Source organism: Oncorhynchus gorbuscha, linkage group LG08 (genome assembly GCF_021184085.1).
Source record: "Oncorhynchus gorbuscha isolate QuinsamMale2020 ecotype Even-year linkage group LG08, OgorEven_v1.0, whole genome shotgun sequence".
NCBI lineage: Eukaryota > Metazoa > Chordata > Actinopteri > Salmoniformes > Salmonidae > Oncorhynchus > Oncorhynchus gorbuscha.
Genome location: NC_060180.1, coordinates 48507501 through 48530046, shown reverse-complemented (window position 1 = coordinate 48530046; position 22546 = coordinate 48507501). Strand labels below are relative to the sequence as shown.

General features: G+C 42.7%; 1 protein-coding gene across 1 annotated transcript in view; it reads right to left on the bottom strand.

Moving 5' to 3' along the window:
• LOC124040660 (voltage-dependent R-type calcium channel subunit alpha-1E-like) overlaps nt 1–22546 on the bottom strand; it is a 103741-nt gene that overhangs the window by 11801 nt on the left and 69394 nt on the right. The window contains exons 18-41 of the mRNA XM_046357740.1: nt 20815–20932; nt 20462–20529; nt 20227–20294; nt 18289–18431; nt 17604–18219; nt 17117–17460; nt 16769–16916; nt 12983–13112; nt 12829–12888; nt 12422–12528; nt 11973–11984; nt 11525–11621; nt 11185–11345; nt 10824–10961; nt 10291–10492; nt 8307–8471; nt 7710–7820; nt 7483–7563; nt 6191–6310; nt 1881–1946; nt 1181–1272; nt 828–1002; nt 367–494; nt 49–145 (exon numbers count right to left, since the gene is read on the bottom strand). Of these exons, the coding sequence (XP_046213696.1) occupies nt 49–145; nt 367–494; nt 828–1002; nt 1181–1272; nt 1881–1946; nt 6191–6310; nt 7483–7563; nt 7710–7820; nt 8307–8471; nt 10291–10492; nt 10824–10961; nt 11185–11345; nt 11525–11621; nt 11973–11984; nt 12422–12528; nt 12829–12888; nt 12983–13112; nt 16769–16916; nt 17117–17460; nt 17604–18219; nt 18289–18431; nt 20227–20294; nt 20462–20529; nt 20815–20932 (3447 nt within the window). The remainder of the gene's footprint in view (nt 1–48; nt 146–366; nt 495–827; nt 1003–1180; nt 1273–1880; nt 1947–6190; nt 6311–7482; nt 7564–7709; nt 7821–8306; nt 8472–10290; nt 10493–10823; nt 10962–11184; nt 11346–11524; nt 11622–11972; nt 11985–12421; nt 12529–12828; nt 12889–12982; nt 13113–16768; nt 16917–17116; nt 17461–17603; nt 18220–18288; nt 18432–20226; nt 20295–20461; nt 20530–20814; nt 20933–22546) is intronic.

Sequence of the window (22546 nt, the reverse complement as noted above, 5' to 3'; positions counted from 1 at the left end):
CAGTAAAACAACAAATTAAAAAGAAGAAAATAAGTGTTTCTCCCATACCTTGTAGGCCATACCTCTGGGGCATTTCTTCCCCAGACCAAGGGGTGGAGACATATGGGTCAACATCTCATACATGGCAGTGTAGTGTATACGCCCACTACGGAAGAAACAGAGAAGATGAGGAAGGAGAGAGAGTGAGTTGTGGAAAAAAGGAATTGGTAGAGTCATTCATTACGAGTTTCTGTAAATTTGAAACAGAACAAGTTGGCAAATCTTGCACAGGAATAAATGCAGTTTAGGCCTATTTAGTCTGTAGTGAATCAATACACTGCCCTCTGCTGGGCAAAGTTGAGACATGGTGGGTTTCTTATCTCTCACCATGCTGCGCGGTCGTACTCTCCCCAGACACGGACAAACTCATCCAGGTGATGAGGCCCCAGGATGGAAGAGTCTCTGGTCAGGTACTCAAAGTTATCCATGATCACAGCCACAAACAGATTCAGCATCTACACAGTCATACAAGAGGAGAGGACGTGTGAAGGGCGGCATGTGTGTATGTACAAATACATCAGTATGTGCTATACTGATGTGCACGTGTGCATGCATACATACAATAAAAATAACTGCTTTTAAGTATGAGAATGAAAAAGATGGACAGAGAGTGGTGACAGAGTGGAGAGAAAGTGTATTTGTGTAGCACAATCAAAATGTACTTTGTGTATCAGTAAGATGGACAGAAAGAGAGAGAGAGAGAGAGAGAGAGAGAGAGAGAGAGAGAGAGAGAGAACTGACAAATAGTGGAGGTAAGGAGAAAAAGTGTATTTCTGGAGTGTCCTCACCAGGAAGGAGCTGAAGAAGATGAAGGAGACAAAGTAGCAGTAGGCAAAGTCAGTACCACAGCCTCCCTCATGATCAGGGGACATGGTCATGGGTGCCATGGAGGAGTCTGGCTCACACTCCTGCCCACCCAGACACGATAGCATGATCTCCTGCCATGACTCCCCGGTCGCACTCCTGTCAATCAATGAGTTAATCAATGAGTCAATGAATTAAGCAAGCAAGCAAGCAAGCAATTATTTGATTAACCAGTTAGTCTATTAATATATATTAATTCGTCATCAGGCAGCATAATCATCTACTTATAGTTTAGAATATCTCAGTTCAGCTTCCGAGTCCTTGTCAATGCGCCCACCTGAAGAGAAGCATGAGCGCACCGGAGAAGGTCTTGAAGTTATTGTGCTGGTTTATGTGGTTTTCGTCGTTCAGTTTGATGTTTCCAAACACCTTGTGTGAATCAGGTGAGAAAAAAACATGATACTACTTCCCTTTGAGCATGGTTCCCCAACTGGCAGCCCCCCATGTTTTCTGAGCAAGAAATAAATACATGCATTTTTTTTTGGGGGGGGGGGGGGGGGGACATAAAAGACTGTAAAAACACTAACAAATCAGCACCAAACTGATTTTAATTTTGTAATTCTGTTCCAAAGTATTCCCACGTATAATAGAGAGATATAAGGGATGGTATACAAATGTAAACATGGTTTGAAAAGATCAAGGGCGCCACTTTGTTTTTAGAAGTGAGGGGTACTGCTCAGAGGCGTTTGTATTGTCCTAAAGCACACCGTTGCCTCGTTTTGAATCACATTCCAATGATAAAACTTGGGGGGGGACAAAAATGCCATTTCAGAACGTGTGGGGGATATGTCACCAGTGAAAGTTGCGCCCCTGGAAGCAATTATGTTTTAGTCAAATATTATATCTGTTTTGGCTTCTTGGTAACTATTGGTGTATGTTCCAGCTCCCTGATCATCCACTGCTGAATCTAGTTGATGATCCATGCCTTTGAGGCTGACGTTACCATTGTAAAGCATATAAGCGTTTGGATGCTTTACCTGCATCCCAATGATGGCATAGATGAAGAACAGCATTGCGATGAGCAGACACACATAAGGAAGGGCCTAGAGAGAAGAAGAGATACAAAGAGATAAATTATTATTTGGTTTTCCCAATAGCATACACTCTGGCAGCCTACTGCAGGTCAGTGGTCACCAACCAGACTGGTCGATCTTCAAGGCATTCCTAGTCTGGCCAACCGGATAGCTCAAATCACCATGCCTACCTACAGCTTCCACGACCCTGCACACAGCAAAGTTTGATACTAGCCTATGTGAGGTTTCATAACTTTTAAAACCATGACCGGAGAGAGACTGTCAAATACAGCAAAGAGCTGCTGTTTTTATGAGCGAGTTCATGTATACGTTTTATCCAGCACTGTCAACACTTTTTTATTCAACACTATTACAAAACATAAAACCGGCTTCTCTCTACTTCCACTCGGGCTGCAGCTGCAATGAATGAGTAGCCAAGTGTATCGCTAACGTTGCACTTTTATTATTAGCAGCAGCTCATCGTGTCTATTTTAAAATCGAGGAGTATTTCACTTTCTCTGGTCATAGGAACAACATCTGTCATAGGAACTCACTTCTGTCGTCATGAAATGCTTTAAGAGACTAGCCAAGGATCATATCACCTCAGTTCAATTTGCTTACCGCCCTAATAGATCCACAGACGATGAAATCGCCATCACTGCACACTGGCGTATCCCATCTGGACAAGAGGAATACCAATGTAAGAATGCTGTTCATTGACTATAGCTCAGCAATCAAAGCCATAGTACCTTCCAAGCTCATCATTAAGCTCGAGTCCCTGGGTCTGAACCCCCCCCCAGGTGGTGAAGGTAGGAAACAACACCTCCACTCCTCTGATCGTCAACACGGGCCCCACAAGGGTGCGTGCTCAGCCCCCTCCTGTTCAACCATGACTGCGTGGTCAAGCACGCCTCCAACTCAATCATCAAGTTTGCAAACGACACAACAGTAGTAGTCTTAATTACCAACAACGACGAGACAGCCTACAGGGAGGAGGTGAGGGCTCTGGGAGTGTGGTGCCAGGAAAATAACATCTCACTCAATGTCAACAAAACAAAAGAGATGATTGTGGACTTCTGGAAACAGCAGAGGGAGCACCCCCATATCCACATTGAAGGGACCGCAAAAGAGAAGATGCAAAGCTTCCAGTTCCTCTGCATACAGATCACTAACAAACTGAAATGGTCCACCCGCACAGACAGTGTGGTGAAGAAGGTGCAACAGCGCCTCTTCAACCTCAGGAGGCTGAAGAAATCTGGCAACTAAAACCCTCACAAACTTTTACAGATGCACAATTGAGAGCATCCTGTCGGGCTGTATCACCGCCTGGTACGGCAACTGCACCACCCGCAACCGCAGGGTTCTCCAGAGGGTGGTGCGGTCTGCCCAACACATCACCGGGGGCAAACTACCTTCCCTCCAGTACACCTACGGCACCTGATGTCACAGGAAGGCCAAAAAGTTCATCAAGGACAACAACAACCCGAGCCAATACCTGTTCACCCTGCTATTATCCAGAAGGTATGGTCAGTACAGGTGCATCAAAGCTAGGACCGAGAGACTGAAATACAATTCTACCTCAAGGCCATCAAACTGTTAAATAGCCATCACTAGCACATTAGAGGCTGCTACCTATATAAATAGACTTGAAATAAATCACTGGCCACTTTAATAAATGGAACACTTGTTGTAGAAAAGGCCCATGGAGTTGGTGGAATAATCCTTTAATTCATGGCCACTTGCTCAGCTGGGCCAGGGGACTTAATTAGGTCAGGTGGAATGTACGACAGATCTCAACTCATTAAAAGGAGGAAATCGCCATCGCCCGACCTCGCTGCTTTCTCTTCCTTAACTCTAAGTCTAATTCAGACATTCTGTGCGTCCGTGAATCCACGTAAGTCCACCGACTCTCGACCTTTCATCTGAACTATCTGTTGCGATCGGGAGAGCGGGCCATCAGTTATTATTTATAGTTATTACCGCGGAACGCGGCTTGGAGCGCACGCTTCAAACCTATTGCGTAATGTAAATAGACAATAATCACAGCCCTACAGATCATCACAGGCCAATTATGCCATCGATATCTGGTTAATATGTAATGAAATTACATGTACATATAAAATGTTGTGGAAATTCAGTACTGAGAGAGACTTGGTCTTGGTAATTTCTTCAAACAATCATCTTTATTTAATATCGATTAATTATTGCAATAATCAGACCGTCAGCCCACCAGTCTTGACTGACTGTTAGGCTGAGAGTCTAGCCTTTACAGACGATGCACAGTTTTTATATAGCTGATACCAAGATTGCTTAGTCAGTCACTTCTAACCTTCCCATAAGACACCTTGGTTATCTACACAGGATGGTCTTTTACTTAGTTTCCCAGATGCATGAAGATGAGACTGAGGCATTGTGCTTAACTCTTCCAGGCTCTATCCATCTCGAGTCACACACACCACATCTTGTCTATAGAATGCTAGCTTTTAGGTTTTTATCACCAACACAAATCAATTGTGAGCTTTAAGCTATCTCTAGTAGAACCTCATGTCCTCACCACCCAGACTGGCTGCAGGGTGCTAGAGTGGAGACCATAAAACACAGCATTAGCAGGACAGAAATACCTCACTGTTCGTTAAGTAAGTAATTGTTACATAGCCAACAAATAAGGTGAATACATCATTTTTCCCTCACAGAAGTCAAACTTGAAATGTGAAATATGAAACGTCATTATTGTTTGCTGAACTGATCAATTCTGATATCAAACTGATGGAGATTATAGATTGAATAACCAATTTAATTATTTGTATTATTATTCTCCTGATTATGATGAATAGTTATGAGCCTAAATGACTCAATGATGATTCCTATTGACTTCTTATTGAACTGAATTGCTGAATTACATAAATACGTTAATAATGAAAAGGATTGTTAGGATTTGACCTTTGTGATTATGAATTTCATACATGTTATTTTGTTTCCTTTGTTATGCAGCACAGACAGACTACCCAGTAAATATAACACTTTATGGTTAAAGGAATTCTTGCCTCAGTCTCATCCATTCCGTGACCACCTGTTCACCTTCATTGTCAGTCATCCTACGTGTCCAGCTTCCCACACAGATTCCAATAATCTTTCACTAGTCATTTTAATATTGTTTACATATCTTACATTACTCATCTCATATGTATATACTGTATTATATACTATTCTACTGTATCTTAGTCTACGCCACTCTGACATTGCTCGTTAATATATTTATATATTCTTAATTCCATTCCTTTACTTAGATTTGTGTGTATTGGTATATGTTGTGAAATTGTTAGATATTACTTGTTAGATAATACTGCACTGTCGGAGCTAGAAACACAAGCATTTCCCTACACCCACAATAACATCTGCTAGATATGTGTATGTGACCAATAAAATTCGATTTGAACTGGAGTTTCACCATCAGGTGGAAGACTGGCCCTCTCTCTGGTCAGTCTCACCGGAGGACAGGAAGAAGAGAGCAGAGATGGTGAGAGGCAGACCCTCTGCTGCTGTCTCCCTCCCACTGAGACTAATGCCATGTTAAAATAAACTGGGGACTTGGAAATCTCCGACTTCCGATTTCAGTGCGTTCAAGACAACTGTGAACTCGGTGAAAAAGATCCGACTGGGGAAAATCGCTTTGAATGGTCCTCCAACTCGGAAACTGTGGCATCTTTTTAGAGCGCAGACTTTCTGACCGGAAGTTCACTGACGTCATGATTTGACCTTGTTTTTTCCGAGTTCCCAGTTGTCTTGAAAGCACCATGACCATCAGATGCAGGTACCAGTCCAGTAAAAAAAAAGTCAATTATTAGCAAATTATTTCAATTGATGCTCAGCTGTGCCTCGCAAGTGCTACACTAACAGATCTATCTTGTTATCCAAGCTTGAGTTTTCAAATATAATACGGTCTGAGAATAACAATATTGGCAGGCCAGGAATATCGCCAATATGCTGTGATAATGTATTAAACCTACTGCACAAACCTCATTTATACAGAACTGTTTTTATTAGTTTAATGTTACATTTATTAAATCAAGTAGAAAAAAAATTGTGAGCGGTAATTCTCGGCTTGCTATTTGACTGCGGAAGTTATCTTATCTCAGAAAAGGTTGGTGGTTCATCATAGTGTACTGGGACCAGGGACATACAAAGAAAAGACTGAACACCATGTATATGAACAAAGTTGGATATTTATTAAGTGGACATGTGAGATGGTAAATGTAGGGGAGAACATGGCTGACCTTAAAGGATTGTACGAAGGTCCAGAGCAGGATCCGTATGGTGTAGCCCTGCCTCAACAGCTTGATCAGCCTGGCAGCCCGGAACAGCTTCAGGAAACTCATATTGAACGTGTTTATTGACTGAGATAGACAGACCATAGGAAATATAGAGAGGTGGAGACGACAAGGAATATACAGAAAGGACAAGGGTCCGGGGAGAGAGAAGGTGTTAGAGAAATGACAAAGACATAGCCAGATAGATTTGATTGAAAGTCACTCAAGTGAACGAAGTGAGTATACAACTTTAATAGCCTAGTTTTTACTGAGAGAAAAAGCTTTACAGTACTACCACCTTGGGAATCAGAATTGTTATAAAGTAAAGGTTAGCCTCTTGAAACTAGGGGGCACTATTTTTATTTTTGGAAAAATAACGTTCCCAAAGTAAACCGCCTATTTCTCAGGAATTGACAGCTTAGGATAGAAAACACTCTAAAGTTTCTAAAACTGTTAAAATATTGTCTGTGAGTATAACAGAAAAATAAGCTCTGTTATTGCAGGGGAAATCCTGAGAAAAATCGATTCAGGAAGTGACTCTTATTTTGAAACCCCTGTCTTTCTATGCATCCCTATTGCCCATTGAAAGGGATATCAACCAGATTCATTTTTCTGTGGCTTCCCTAAGGTGTCTACAGCCTTTAGTTTCAGGGCTTTATTTTGAAGAATGAGCGTAAACGACTACATTGCGTTAGTGGCCAGCTGAGGGCTCAGAGTGATTCACTCTCAGAGTGATTCTTGCGTAAAAGACAGAGGTAGTCATTTTTCCTTTCACTCCTACTGAAAATCCAATTGTCCCGGTTGATATATTATCAAATAGATATTTGAAAAACACCTTGAGGATTGATTATAAAAAACGTTTGCCATGTTTCTGTCGATATTATGGACATAATTTTTTTCACCGTTGTCGTGACCACTATTTCCGGTGGACCGCTATTTCCGGTGGCTTTTCTGATTTTCGTGACCAAGCTTCCTGCTGCTAGCTGGACATAATGCTATGCTAAGCTATCGATAAACTTACACAAACGCTTGTCTTGCTTTGGCTGTAAAGCATAATTTCAAAATCTGAGATGACAGGGTGGTTAACAAAAGGCTAAGCTGTGTTTCACTATATTTCACTTGTGATTTCATGAATATGAATATTTTCTAGTAATATTTTTTGTCCGTTGCGCTATGCTAATTAGTGTAGTTGATGACAATTCTCCCGGATCCGGGATGGGTAGTTCCAAGAGGTTTAAGGAGCTAGAGTGAAATATTACCTGTAAGTCCACAATGATCTCAGTGATGCTGCCGAGCACGGTGATGAAATCAAAAATGTTCCAAGTGTCTCGAAAATAGTTCTGTCAGGGGACAAATGAACACCATTGTAAAATGGCAAGGCTTCTTTCTTGAATGGAAAGGATTATGTCTGTACATGCCACCATATCATTGGATCAGTTAATTACATTTTGCCAACAGTTGACTAAAGTCCTACTGTCTTGCTCACCACAAAACCAAAGGCCATGATCTTGAGGATACACTCCAGGGAGAAGAGAACGGTGAAGGCTGTGTTCAGGTGCTTCAATACTGTATCATACGCTGCTGGAGCGGAGTTGTACTGCAGATAAACAGGACACAGTCAGGGTAATAGCGGGATGTATCAAACAGTGAGCAAGTTGACATTTATTGAGATGTTTCATGTACTGGAGGCAGCTCTGCAGAATAGTTACTAGCCAAGTCATAAAATCTGAGTTTAAACATAACCCTAACATTAACCACACTGCTAACCCTAATACCCAACTTTAACCTTAAATTCAATTTTAACCTATTTGTATAGGTTTTTAGTGGAAACCTCTCAGTTCTGCCTACAGGGTACAACTCGTGACAATAAATGTCAACCTCTGCAGAGCGATGGCAAAGAAGAGGGTAACATATTTAATACAAAGAGTCTGAGATGTGTAATATTAAACTGTTATCAGACAAACAGGGGCATACTGGGCTTTCTCCTATGGATTTGAGTCTTTGAGAGTGAAACTAGTTTCAATCAAAGGCCTGCACATATGTCATGTTTATAAGCTCTGTTAAAAAGATATAGGTTCCATACCTTCATCATGAGCACCACAGTGTTGAGGGCAATCATGACCAGCACTGTGTACTCAAATGACGGTGACACCACAAAGTGCCACAGCCGGTACTGGAACGTCTGTCTGTTCTGAGGCATGTAGCAGGTCAGGGGCTTGGCACTGATGGTAAAGTCAATGCATGCCCTCTGATGGAGAGATAACAAAAAAAGAAGAGGGAAAAAAATCAGGAATGAATCTGTTACGAGTATTGTGATCAATATAAAGTGTATATCTGATCAAGATGCCAAGATGGTCATTGTAGGTGAATCAATTTCATGAACTCCTGTAATTGTACAGCGCATTCGGAAAGTATTCAGACAGACCCCTTGACTTATTCCACATTTTGTTATTTTACAGCGTTATTCTAAAATGTATTACACTGCCCCCCTCGTCAATCTATACACACAATACCCCATAATGACAAAGCAAAGACAGGTTTTTAGAAATGTTTGCAAATTTACAAGAGAAAAGAAAAAACCTGAAATATCACATTTACATAAGTATTCAGACCCTTTACTCAGTAAGCATCTTTGGCAGTGATTACAGGCGAGTCTTCTTGGGTATGATGCTACAAGCTTGGAACGCCTGTATTTGGGGAGTTTATCCCGTTCTTCTCTGCAGATCCTCTCAAGCTCTGTTAGGTTGGATGGGGAGCGTCGCTGCACAGCTATTTTCAGGTCTCACCAGAGATGTATGATCAGGTTTGGGCTCTGGCTGGGCCACTCAAGGACATTCAGACACTTGTCCCAAAGCCACTCCTGCGTTGTCTTGGCTGTGTGCTTAGGGTCAATGTCCTGTTGAAAGGTGAACCTTCACCGAGTCTAAGGTTCTGAGTGCTATGGAGTAGGTTTTCATCAAGGATCTCTCTGTATTTTGCTCTGTTTTTCTTTCCCTTGATCCTGACTAGTCTCCCAGTCTCTGCCGCTGAAAAACATCCCCGCAGCATGATGCTGCCACCACCATGCTTCACCGTAGGGATGGTACCAGGTTTCCTCCAGATGTGACGCTTGGCATTCAGGCCAAAGAGTTCAATCTTAGTTTCATCAGACCAGGGAGACCTGTTTCTCATGGTCTGAGAGGATCTTTGGGTGCCTTTTGGCAACTCTAAGCGGGCTGTCATCTGTCTTATACTGGGAAGTGTCTTCCGGCTGGCCACTCTACCATAAAGGCCTGATTGGTGGAGTGCTGTAGAGATAGTTGTCCTTCTGGAAGTTTCTCCCATCTCCACAGAGGAACTCTGGAGCTCTGTCAGAGTGACCATTGGGTTCTTGGCCACCTCCTTGACTAAGGCCCTTCTCCCCCGATTTCCCAGTTTGGCCGGGCGGCCAGCCCTAGGAAGAGTCATTTAAAAATTATGGAGGACATTATGTTCTTGGGGACCTTCAATGCTGCAGAAATGTTTTGGTGCCTGTCCCCAGATCTGTGCTTCGACAAAATCCTGTTTCGTAGCTCTATGGACAACTCCTTGGTTTTTGCTTTGACATACACTGTCAACTGTGGGAACTTATATAGACAGGTGTGTGCCTTTCCAAATCATGTCCAAAGAACTGAATGTACCACAGGTTGACTCCAATCAAGTTGTTGAAACATCTTAAAGATGTTAATGTAAACATTAGGATCAAATAGCTCAATTTCGAGTCTCGTAGCAAAGAGTCTGAATACTTACTGTAGGTAAATAAGGTATGTGTTTTTATTTTTAATACATTCGCAAAAAAACGATTAACCTGATTTCGCTTTGTCATTATGGGGTATTGTGTGTAGACTGATGAGGATTTGTTTTATTGAATCCATTTTAGAATAAGTAACATAATACTGTAACATAATAAAAATGTGGAAAAAGTCAAGGTGTCTGAGTACTTTCCGAATGCAAAATTATTTGTGTTGTAAGAATTTGTGTATGAGTGATGTATGTTTAAGCTACAGTAGACTGGGAGTGTGTTTGTATGGCGCTTTTCTGTCCTGTACCTCATTTTTCTCCAAGCTGCACTCCTCCATCATCTTATCCCCCTGCTCCTGGAAGGTGATGATGATGAGAGCAACAAAAATGTTGACAAAGAAGAAAGGGAAGACCACAAAGTAGACGACGTAGAAGATGGACATCTCCATCCTGTTGCCCCGACTTGGACCCCTGTCCTCCTCTGTCACATCCACAGAATGCTGCAGGACCCTGGAGGGAAGGAAAGAGAAAGATAGAGAAAGGGAGAATAGTAACAGTCTAATGTCTAAACAGTCTCTCTGAATCACCTATCAAATAGCATTCATTTAGTGTTAGAGCGTACACTCTTAGAAAAAAAAGTTGCTATCTAGAACCAAAAAGGGTTCTTCAGCTGTCCCCCATAGGAGAACCGTTTGATGAGCCCTTTCCACAGAGGGTTTTACATGGAACCAAAAAGGGCTCTACCTGGAATCAAAAAGGGTTCTCCTATGGGAGACAGCCGAAGAACCCCTTTGGAACCCTTTTTTCTAAGAGTGTAGGGCTGGGAACATCAGGGACTCACTGCGGCCAGCCCTCTCCAGTGGAAACAGTGAAGAGGGTGAGCAGAGCCCAGCAGACATTGTCATAGTGGAACTCATGTCTCTTCCACTCCCTCTTCTTCACTTCCTTCTTGTCTCGAGCGTAGTCTATGTAGTAACCTCTGTAGGAAACAGAATGGTGGTTAGGGGAGGGAGCCAGAGGAGGTTGGGATTCCTCCGATCCCTCACAAAATGGGTGGTGTGTGGATGATCACGACTTAATGGTATTTATTTATTCATTTGACTGTGAAGAGATAAATTAGTAAGGTCAACGTGTATATCTTTGTTTGTTCCCGTGTGCGTATTGTAAGAGTGGACAGCAGGCAGTGTGTATGTTTGACTCACTGGCACTCCTTCTCTGTGTCCATGGAGCTGTCTGTGCAATAGAAGAACTTTCCCTTGAAGAGCTGCACGGCGATGACAGCGAAGATGAACATGAAGAGCTTGTAGACGATGAGGATGTTGAAGACGTTCTTCAGGGATGTCACCACACAGTCAAACACTGCCTGTATAGGAGAAGGAGAGATGATAACATAATGACAAGGTAGCACAAATCAAAAGTAAAACCCCACAATCCCTGGAAATTCCTTGAAAGGTTTCATTCATTTGAATGTAGAAGCCAAGGTCAACAAAACATTGCCATGTTGGCAAATGAACATAAATTAACATATACACATTACATTACCTTGAGTTTGGGGAGTCTCTTGATGGTCTTCAGAGGTCGTAGGACTCTCAGGACCCTGAGGGACTTGATGGTCTTGATGTCTCTGCCTTTGTTGTTCCTGTTGATGTAGACATGTGTTTTAGTGTACTGTGGGGACAGGGAAGACACACGCATACACGCATACATGCACGAGCAAGTGCAAGTACACACACACACACACACACACACACATTAACAAAAAAGATCTCAATCTATCTTTTGATGACAAACAATACTATAAAGAACATTTTCAGAGTAATATGAATTCACTTGTATTCAGTACTTTAAAGTTGTGTAGCTGAGTGGGAAGTATCAGACAAAAGACAAGGCGAATCATGTACAAGAAGTATGGGAAGTACATGAGAATTCTATGAGAAGTGTATGACAAATTGTACATGACAAGTATGAGAGTGAGAAGTGTTTGCTTTACCCAATCACATTCCTGGAAGCCCCAACAGTGATAAATTCCCCAGGAACAACAGAGAAATAGAAGAACAAATAGAGATACACAATGAGGATCACAGTTACAGCCATATCCACAACAGAGGAATCAACACACAGTCATATCTATATATAAGGCAGGGGAGAAGCACAAGTTCATTAATCTCGCAACCCAGAACGAATATTTTGTGTGTTAGCTAGCTAGCTAGCTACTTGATTACGTTACTAGTCTGTTAGCCTACAAGAGACTGAAAGTTATTTAACATGTTCACCTGTCAGAGGGGAAAGAGTTATCACCGCACGAGGCATCAACCAGAAGATGCATATCAGACACTTAGTTTTATACATTTGGAGATATGCTACAGTGCACTGTATAATATATGTGAGCCAGTGAGTCAGTGTGATTACTAATCCAGCACCAGAAGTATTGTGACTCACGTCAGAGCGAAGGCGAACAGAGCTCCCACCACCACGATGAAGTCCAGAATGTTCCACAGGTCACGGAAGTAGGAGCCGTCGTGCAGAAGCAGGCCCAGGTCAATCATCTGGAGGACACACGCACACACCCACATACACAGGGCAACATAGATACACACAAAGACACACACACACACACACATAAGACAACATAAGTTACGACAGTGAAAACAATGTTACAAGTGTATTTCCGTGCATAGTTTTAGGAGGTTCATAATTGATCATTTCTCTTTGAGTATCTCACCTTTATGATCATTTCTCTTTGAGTATCTCACCTTTATGATCATTTTTCTTTGAGTATCTCACCTGTATGATCATTTCTCTTTGAGTATCTCACCTTTTTGATCATTTCTCTTTGAGTATCTCACCTTTATGATCATTTCAAAAGTGAAGACTCCAGTAAAGACGTAATCAAAGTAACGGAGAACCTAGAAAAGCAAAGACGCATCCGACAATTACGTGAGAGGAAATACACATCTTCACGTCACTGACACAAACATTCCAGATTCGTATGGAACTTACCCTGTTTCTGTCAGAGTTGGTGCACACAGGGTCTTCAGCAGCCAGAGCGATGCTGCTAGCCACGATCACCAGCAAGATGGTCATCTCAAAGTAGCGCATGGTCACCACATAGTGACAGATCCTCCTGATCCTACAGATCAATAAAGAGGAGCGGAGTTGACAGTATCGCAAACACTTATGGTCGCTCAGAAAAGAGGGTACAGAATTGTACGTAAAGGGGTACACACGCTTGCCACTGTAGTGGTACTCTCTAAGGTAATTGTACCCTTGTAGTTTGTACCTTAAAAGAGGCAATTGTGTACCTTAGGGGACAAGATAGAAAAAGGTACAAATGTGCCTTTTTAGGGTACCGCCACAGTGACAAAGCCGTTTGTTCCTTTTAAGTGGGAAAAATGTACATCTTCCCTCTACCAAGACCCTCACATGTACACACCTCTCTACAATCCTACTTCTGACACCGATGTAGTGAATTCAGCCCTGACCAGGACTTGAACCAGCCAACACCTTAACCATGATACCAAGAGATCCGTACCTCTTGACATTGTCTCTCAGTTTTGGGTCAAGGCCAGGCACCACACCCAAATAGGATATTTTTATATCGTGAATCATATCACAATCAACTTTAACCAGTTGAATGTGGACACAAATGAGGTTATATCTAATTAAGTACACACATATTAGAATAAAGTTTTCTGGCCACTGACGAAGTCAGCCTACATATTTTGGCTTCATTTTGTTAAGACACTTCATGACTGGACTTTGAGATAGCAGATTGGTTAAGGGCTTGTAAGGCTACACCTGTTGTATTAGGCACATGTGACAAATATGATTGGATTTGGATTGAGATTGTGGATCAATACTTTTTACATACTAAGGAAAGGTACATATAATGAATGTGTCAAATTTTGGGGAAGAAAATGTCATCTAAAATAAACATTTGACAACATATCAACAATTCCCTATGTATAATTCTGGAGAATACGTGTAAAGATAACCACACAACATTTGGTGAATGCAGATGCTTCTGAGGCTGAGAAAAATTTGGTGGCGTATGGGAAGAGTCTGACTTCCGAGTAATGGTAGTTACAGACAAGTACACTGAATTTAGAGTAACACACGCCAAATTCCTATTTAGACCCAATCACCATCTTCTCAAAGTAAGTTACTACATTTGGACTAGTTTGTAACATTCTCTATGAAATGGGCTTTTAAATTATGTGTGATTCAACGTTGTAAGCTTTGAAATGATGGATGTACAGTTGAAGTCAGAAGTTTACATACACCTTAGCCAAATCCATTTAAATCCAAAAAACATTACCCTGTCTTAAGTCAGTTAGGATCCCCACTTTATTTTAAGAATGTGAAATGTCAGAATAATAGAATAATAGTAGAGAGAATGATTTATTTCAGCTTTTATTTCTTCCATCACATTCCCAGTGGGTCAGAAGTTTACATAGACTCAATTAGTATTTGGTAGCATTGCCTTTAAATTGTGGGTCAAACATTTCAGGTAGCCTTCTACAAGCTTCCCACAATAAGCTGGAATTCATATAATGGCCATACACAATATAGTCCAAATTGGTGAAGTGAAATGAAAAAAATTTAAAACAGAAAAGTTGTGTTTGCATATTTAAGTATTCACTCCTGTGCTATGAAGCCCCTAAATAAGATCTGGTGCAACAAATTACCTACAGAAGTCACATAATTAGTTAAATGAAGTCCACCTGTGTGCAATCTAAGTGTCACATGATCTGTCACATGATCCCAATATATATACACATGTTCTGAAAGGCCCCAGAGTCTGCAACACCACTAAGCAAGGGGCACCATGAAGACCAAGGAGCTCTCCAAACAGGTCAGGGACAAAGTTACGGAGAACGACAGATCAGGGTTGGGTTATTAAAAAATATCCGAAACTTTAAACATCCCACGGAGCGCCATTACACCCTTATTAAAAAATTGAAAGAATATGGCACCACAACAAACCTGCCAAGAGAGGGTCGCCCACCAAAACGGATGGACCAGGCAAGGAGGGCATTAATCATAGAGGCAAGAAAGAGACCAAAGATAACCCTGAAGGAGCAGCAAAGCTCCACAGTGGAGATTGGAGTATATGTACACAGGACCACTTTAAGCCGTACACTCCATAGAGCTGGGCTTTATGGAAGAGTGGCCAAAATAAAGCCATTGCTTAAAGAAAAAAATAAGCAAACACGTTTGGTGTTCGCCAAAAGGCATGTGGGAGACTCCCCAAATATATGGAAGAAGGTACTCTGGTCAGGTGAGACTAAAATTGAGCTTTTTGGCAATCAAGGAAAATGGTATGTCTGGATCAAACCCAATATCTCCCATCACCCCGAGAACACCATCCCTACAGTGAAGCATGGTAGTGGCAGTATCATGCTGTGGGGATGTTTTCATCAGCAGGGACTGTGAATCTGGTCAGAATTGAAGGAATGATGGATGGCGCTAAATACAGGGAAATTATTGAGGGAAACCTGTTTCAGTCTTCCAGAGATTTGAGACTGGGATGGAGGTTTACCTTCCAGCAGGACAATGACCCTAAGCATACTGCAAAAGCAACACTCGAGTGGTTTAAAGGGAAACATTTAAATGTCTTGTAATGGCCTTTTTAAAGCACAGACCTCAATCCAATTGAGAATCTGTGGTATGAAGTAAAGATTGCTGTTCACCAGCGGAACCCATCCATCTTCAAGGAGCTGGAACAGTTTTGCCTTAAAGAATGGGCAAATATTCCAGTGGCTAGATCTGCCAAGCTAATAGAGACATACCCCAAGATACTTGCAGCTGTAATTGCTGCAAAAGATAATTATGCACGTTCACGTTTTCTGTTTTTTCTTTTCTTATTTCTTGAAATAAAAATATTTTGCATCTTCGAAGTGGTAGGCATGTTGTGTAACCCCCCCCCCCCAAGGGGGTGAATACTTTCTCAAGCCACTATACGTGACAGGCGGTCCTCATGCGAGCCAGTTTCATCATAGCGCTTGATCGTTTTTGCGACTACACTTGAAGAAACTTTCAAAGTTCTTGAATTGTTCCATATTGACTGACCTTCATGACTTAAAGTCATGATGGATTGTTGTTTCTCTTTGCTTATTTGAGCTGTTTTGGCCATAATATGGACTTGGTCTTTTACCCAATAGGGATATCTTCTGTATTACCCCCCTACCTTGTCACAACACAACTGATTGGATCAAATGCATAAAGAAGGAAAGAAATGACACAAACTAACTTTTAAGGAGGCACACGTAAATTTAAATGCATTCCAGGTGTCTAACTCATGAAGCTGGTTGAGAGAATGCCAAGAGTGTGAAAAGCTGTCATCAAGGCAAAGGGTGGCTATTTGAAAAATCTCAAAAATAAAATACATTTTCATTTGTTTAACACTTTTTTGGTTACTACATGATTCAACATGTGTTATTTCATAGTGTTGATGTCTTCACTATTATTCTACAATGTAGAAAGTAGTACAAATGAAGAAAAACCCTTGAATGAGTAGGCGTTCTAAAACTTTTGACCAGTAGTGTACCTCTGAAGATACATTTTGATATTTTTGTACTGCAGGGAACAATATGGTACCCTAACCAAACCTTTTTCTCTGAGAGTGAGAGTGCTGTACAACTACAGTGCATGAGAGAGTGTGTGCAGAGAGAGAAACACAATAGCCTACGTATACTAAAAGGGATCAAAGAAACATGTTTCCGAGTCCTTTTATAAAACTGAACTGAATTGATGCCAAGACATGGCCAGGAAGGAGAGTCTTACGGATTGGAGGCCTTGAAGAGGAACATGCTGTCAGGAGGTACAGGTTTGGGCGGGCTGGCCTCCTCCTGCGCCTCCTTCTCCTCCTTTTCCTTCTCCTTCTCCATCCTTTCAGGCTGGTACACCTCCATCTCTTTGTTGTTGTGTAAAGCTACATGTAAATTGAAGATAAAACCTGTTATTTGACCTGGCTCCTGCCGGGCATGGCAAAACAAGTCCATCGTTATCGTTTACCCTCCTTGTTCCAACAGGAAACGGTACAGAACAGTCAATGGCAATTACATTGCTTTCAACGAACTAGAATGTATCAAGCTACGAATGTCGGTCAAGAGCGACTATATGGAAGCATACCTCTCAAAGGGATGATCTCCAGCAGTGGCTGTTCTCCAGACATCTCTATGATCACACTAGTCTGGCTGTCTAGGACTTGGCCTGGCCCCTCACCCTCCTCACAGTTCAGGGAGGCTGGGTTGTTCTCCGAATCATTGACCCCAGATGCTGCCTGGAGCTCTGGGGGGTCTGTGAACTGTTCTGGGGCTGGCTCCAATAGAGGGTCCTGAGACAGGGGCTCACACTGCCCAGTTTCCCCCACTTCGCCCTCCTCCATCTGGGGTGGAGGGTCCAACAGGGGTGGGGGTAGGGACTCTGGGAAGTCATCACATAGGGGAGGCTCGGGGATGTCTGCAATACACACTCTGAAGAGGAGGTGTATGGAAGAGAATGTGTGGATGTGTTTAGACACTTAGCCAATCCTAATGTGGGCCTGAAGTCTCATCTCACGAATCACAATGCCTTAACCCTTAGTTTAAAATAATGGAACATTGCACCACTGTCTTACCTCAGATGCTCTTCTTCACTCTCTAAGTTGACAATGCTGGCTCCTTCTTCCTGGCCCGACACTCCTCCCTCCACCACAGCGACCTCTCCTTTGTCCGTCTTCTCCTCTTTTTCTTCTTTCTCCTCCCTCTCTTCTAGTATCTTCCTCTCTCTGCTGCCTGATTCTCTGACCTCCTCATGTGGGGACTCTCTGCTCTTGGCCTCAGCCCGGGCCTCGCGATGACGGTGCCTCCTATGCCGAGCCACCCCTCCCTCCTCCGCCCCCCCAAGGCCAGGCCTGAACTTCCGGGCCACCCTGTGCCTCCTGTCCCCACCGGCGGGTCGATGGTGCAGTGCTCTCTCCTCAACCAATGTAAACAGAGGCCTAGGCTCAGAGTCTGGAGGCTCCGGCAGCCGGATGGCGATGGACATCGGGGGTTCAGGCATGGGCATGATTCCGGACATGGGCGACTCGGGCAGGTGTCCAGGACTGGTGTCTGGGGAACGGGTGGGTGCACGGTAGGCGGTGGTAGGGTTGTCAGTGGTGTCCTCGGTGGGGCTGCCTCCGAACAGCACCTCCTGGCTCTCCATCTGGCGCCGCTTGCGTAACTGGTTGGCCCTCTGCTCCCACACAGATCTTCCGCCTCTTCCTCCTCCTCCTCCACCTCCTCCTCCTCCTCCTCCTCCCCCCCTCCTCCGTCTGTCACGGCGGTTGGAGAAGGCGTTGGCCCCATTGGGGGGCTGGTCAGCTCCGCCCGGGGCGCCGCTCTCCTCCTCCTCCTCTTCGGGGACGGCCATACGGCCCCTGTGAATGGCCTTCTTCCTGCGGAGATAGGGCTTCCTCCTCCTCCTACAGAGCACAACACAAAGCCTGTCACTAGAGGGCAGCATCATGCCTATGTCATATGTACACTTACATATCAATGAAAGGATACATCTCAACACTAAATACAGTATAAGCATATTACATATTATATAACATTGTATGTATTCATGTATGTATGTATGTAAGTCAATAATGAAGTACAAAAATTGCATGATATATATTAACATTTTGACTCAGATATATTGCATATTGTATGGCTAAAGATTCATTGAATTCACACATTGAATTATCATCTAAATAAAACAAACATCCATAAATTCAATTTCAAATTCAAATGATGAAAGTACCTGGGAAGAAAGAGCACAAACTCAAAAAGCCACAAAAACAAAAAGGAATAGTGCAGGATTAAAATAGGAAAATACTGTTATATCTAGCAATTAGCTTCTTCTTCTGAGATAAAGGAAATGGAATCAGGTGTCACAGGGGTACAGACAAACAACTTTACTTACGGGTATTCAAACTCTTTTGTAGTCCATGTAATCAATGAGTGATTGGTTGAAAACAAGACATTAGTGATTTTGGAACAAAGACAGAACAGAACCATGTGACACAGTCCAAAACCAGGTCAAGGGTCAAGGCCAACGGTCAACAGACGTCACCGTAATGCCAGTCTAGTATATTTGGTTATATCTTATTTTTCTTATAATGATATTTTCATATTTGGCATGGGGATTTGGCTTTGAAGGCTTGATCAATGGATCCAAATCCTGTTCACTTAGAAAAATCATTATTTCCTAAGTAGTGACAGTGGATGTTTTATAAATCTTATCAGATAACAGTGGTTATCCAAGTTACAAATTGTTTCACCTTGACCGTACAGGGGCAGTGTTCGAATTTAGACTTCTATATTTTGTCCTATCTCTTTCGGTCAGTGTCACATAACAGGCATAGAGTAACAAGACAACATGATGGAAGCAGCATTACATAACATTACACCATAGTACAGTATATGTATCAAAAGCAGCACCATCTTGATAGCTCTGAAGCACAGAGGACAGACACTCAAATATGTAGTAACAGACAAAAGACAGAGTCAGCGTAACGTGCCTGTAGAAGATCAGAGGACAGTACAATCCATGCATCCTTTTCCCCCCTACCTGTACCTGTTACAGAGGGAGCAGAATGGTTGGTGGTGCTTATACACTAAGCACATACACCGCTTATACTCTATAATTGCCCTGTCATTTGGTTTAATTTACCCGTCGACTGACATGCACAATTAAACTAATTCTAAATAAATAAAAACATGCGTGTATGACTGGCCTGTTATCTTTCTTAATTTACCTGTTGAATGACATGCTCAACTAAACAAAACAAAAAGTAGAATTAAAATCATGCATTATCCTTTAGCAAGTCCCCAAAACAACATCAGATTCATGAGCGAAGATACTTGTAATCACTAGGATGTGCGCCTCATCCCTAATTTCACTAATGCAATTACCGTTACACATGCTTTGTAACAGGCAGCTACACATACATTATCCACACTCAGAAGATGCCTCTCTAACCCAGAAGACTGGTCGCGCAACTGTACACAAGGAAAATAAACATTCTTCCTGGTAACGCCTACATCGCATTCTCAAAGAGAATAGTGGATCCTTGTTTTTCGGTGGGTTGTACGGCTGTGTAATCGACAGATATGGAGAAAGCGTCATGATCACCCCTCAGATTCAATCTCCTCCTAATCATCATCAAGACTAGGCCAAAGTAGGTGACTGACCAACTGCCATTGTGATAAAAGTATAAACAGAACACTTACTCAGACATCGGGCCATCTCTGCCTCTGGCGTATCTTGCATTGAAAAACTCCTCTTCCTCCTCTTCGTCCTAACAAAGGTCAAATAAAAACACAAAGTCGTTTACATCCCACAATTAGTTTATGATATCGGGCAGATATGGCCTTAGGTCATGACGCTTACACATTTCTTTGAAAGCCCTTATTTTAATTGAAAGATACCCCATTCCGTAAAAACTCTTAAAACAGTACTACACACCTTGGTGAGTTCCTGTGCGTTGGCAAGGTTATCCACAGCGATGGCCAAGAAGACATTGAGTAGAGTATCTGTTCACAGTATGGTCAAGAGTCCTAACAGGGGTGGATGAAACTGAAATACCGGAATTAGGTTACAGTCAGACAGTTCCACAAAACATCTGAAATACGTTTAAAACAAGTGGAATCGCTATAAGGGGTTATCCCCTGGGTTCCCCCAATAAATCAACCCATGACCCTACTACCACTTTAGGTCTATGCTACAACTTTCAAAGAAAAAGAAAGATACATGTAAACATATCGACAATGTGAGCAGAATCTGTCAATTGTGGTTAGCAGGATGTTGAGCAAGGATACAGTTCCCAAACAGGGTGAGCACTATGAAGTATATGGAGGACCACATGCCGTACTGCACTCCTCCTTGGGAGCGGATGCCATTGTACATCACCTCATTCCAGTCCTCACCAGTCAGAATCTAGATTGAAAAATTCAAGATCTGTAATGATCAGCCTCTTGAAGTCTGAATGAAAGTAATACGCAAACAGAACGCATAAAGTGCATTAGGAAAGTATTCAGACCTCTTGACTTGTTCCACATTTTGTTACGTTACAGACTTATTCTAAAATGGATTAATTGTTTTTCTTTCTCATCAATCTACACACAATACCCTGTAATGACAAAGCTAAAACCTGCTGCACAGCATATTTTCAGGTCTCTCCAGAGATGTTCGATCGGGTTCAGGTCTGGGCTCTGGCTGGGCCACTCAAGGATATTTAGAGACTTGTCCCGAAGTCACCCATGCGTTGTCTTGGCTGTGTGCTTAAGGTCGCTGTCCTGTTGGAAGGTGAACCTTCGCCCCAGTCTGAGGTCCTGAGAGCTCTGGAGCAGGTTTTCATCAACAATCTCTCTGTACTTTGTGCGGTTCATCACTCCTTCGATCCTGACTAGCCTGCCAGTCCCAGCCGATGAAAAACATCCCCAGAGCATGATGCTGCCACCACCATGCTTCACCGTCTGGATGGTGCCAGGTTTCCTCCGGACGTGACGCTTGGCATTCAGGCCAAAGAGTTCAATCTTGGTTTCATCAGACCAGAGGATCTTGTTTCTCATGGTCTGAGAGTCCTTTAGCAAACTCTAAACGGGCTGTCATGTGCCTTTTACTGAGAAGTGGTTTCCGTCTGGTCACTCTACCATAAAGGCTTGATTGGTGGAGTGCTGCAGAGATGGTTTTCCTTCTGGAAAGTTCTCCCATCTCCACAGAGGAACTATGGAGCTCTGTCAGAGTGGCCATCGAGTTCTTGGCCACCTCCCTTACCATGGCCCTTCTCCCCCGATTGCTTAGTTTGGCCGGGCAACCAGCTCTAGGAAGAGTCTCGGTGGTTACGACCTCTTCCTTTTAAGAATTACGGAGGCCATTGTGTTCTTGGGGACCTTCAATGCTGCAAATGTTTTGATACCCGTCCCCAGATCTGTGCCTCGACACAATCCGGTCTCGGCGCTCTATGGACAATATCTTCAACCTCGTGGCTTGGTTTTTGCTCTGACATGCACTGTCAACTGTGGGAACTTATATAGACAGCTGTGTGCCTTTCCAAATCATGTCCAATTCATTGAGTTTACCACAGGTGGACTCCAATCAAGTTGTAGAAAGGGAAGAAGTCTGTATACTTTCCGAATGCACTGTGTCTTATAAAATGCTAACACACAAATACATTATGGGCCATAATTGAATCACATCGTTAACAGGGTTCTATCTCCCTGCAGAGTTAATAATGTCAGAACTAGTATTATTTTATTTGTCTCGGAATCCCAGTTTATGGTTTTGATCAAACATTCTTCCATATTTCACAGCTCTGACATGTATGTGCATATGTGTATGTATGGGATGCTAGTAGATGGAGAGGGAGGTGAGCAGTGTTGTTCCATTTTGGCCCTGGGAGGGGGGTTGTGGGAGATATACCCGGGTAGGTTATGTGTGTCACCATGGAGAAGCCAGTGAGAGGGACGGTCTGGAGTGTATGAGCCATGTAAGTCGCTTTGGATAAAAGCGTCGGCTAAATGGCATATATTACTATTATATTATATTATT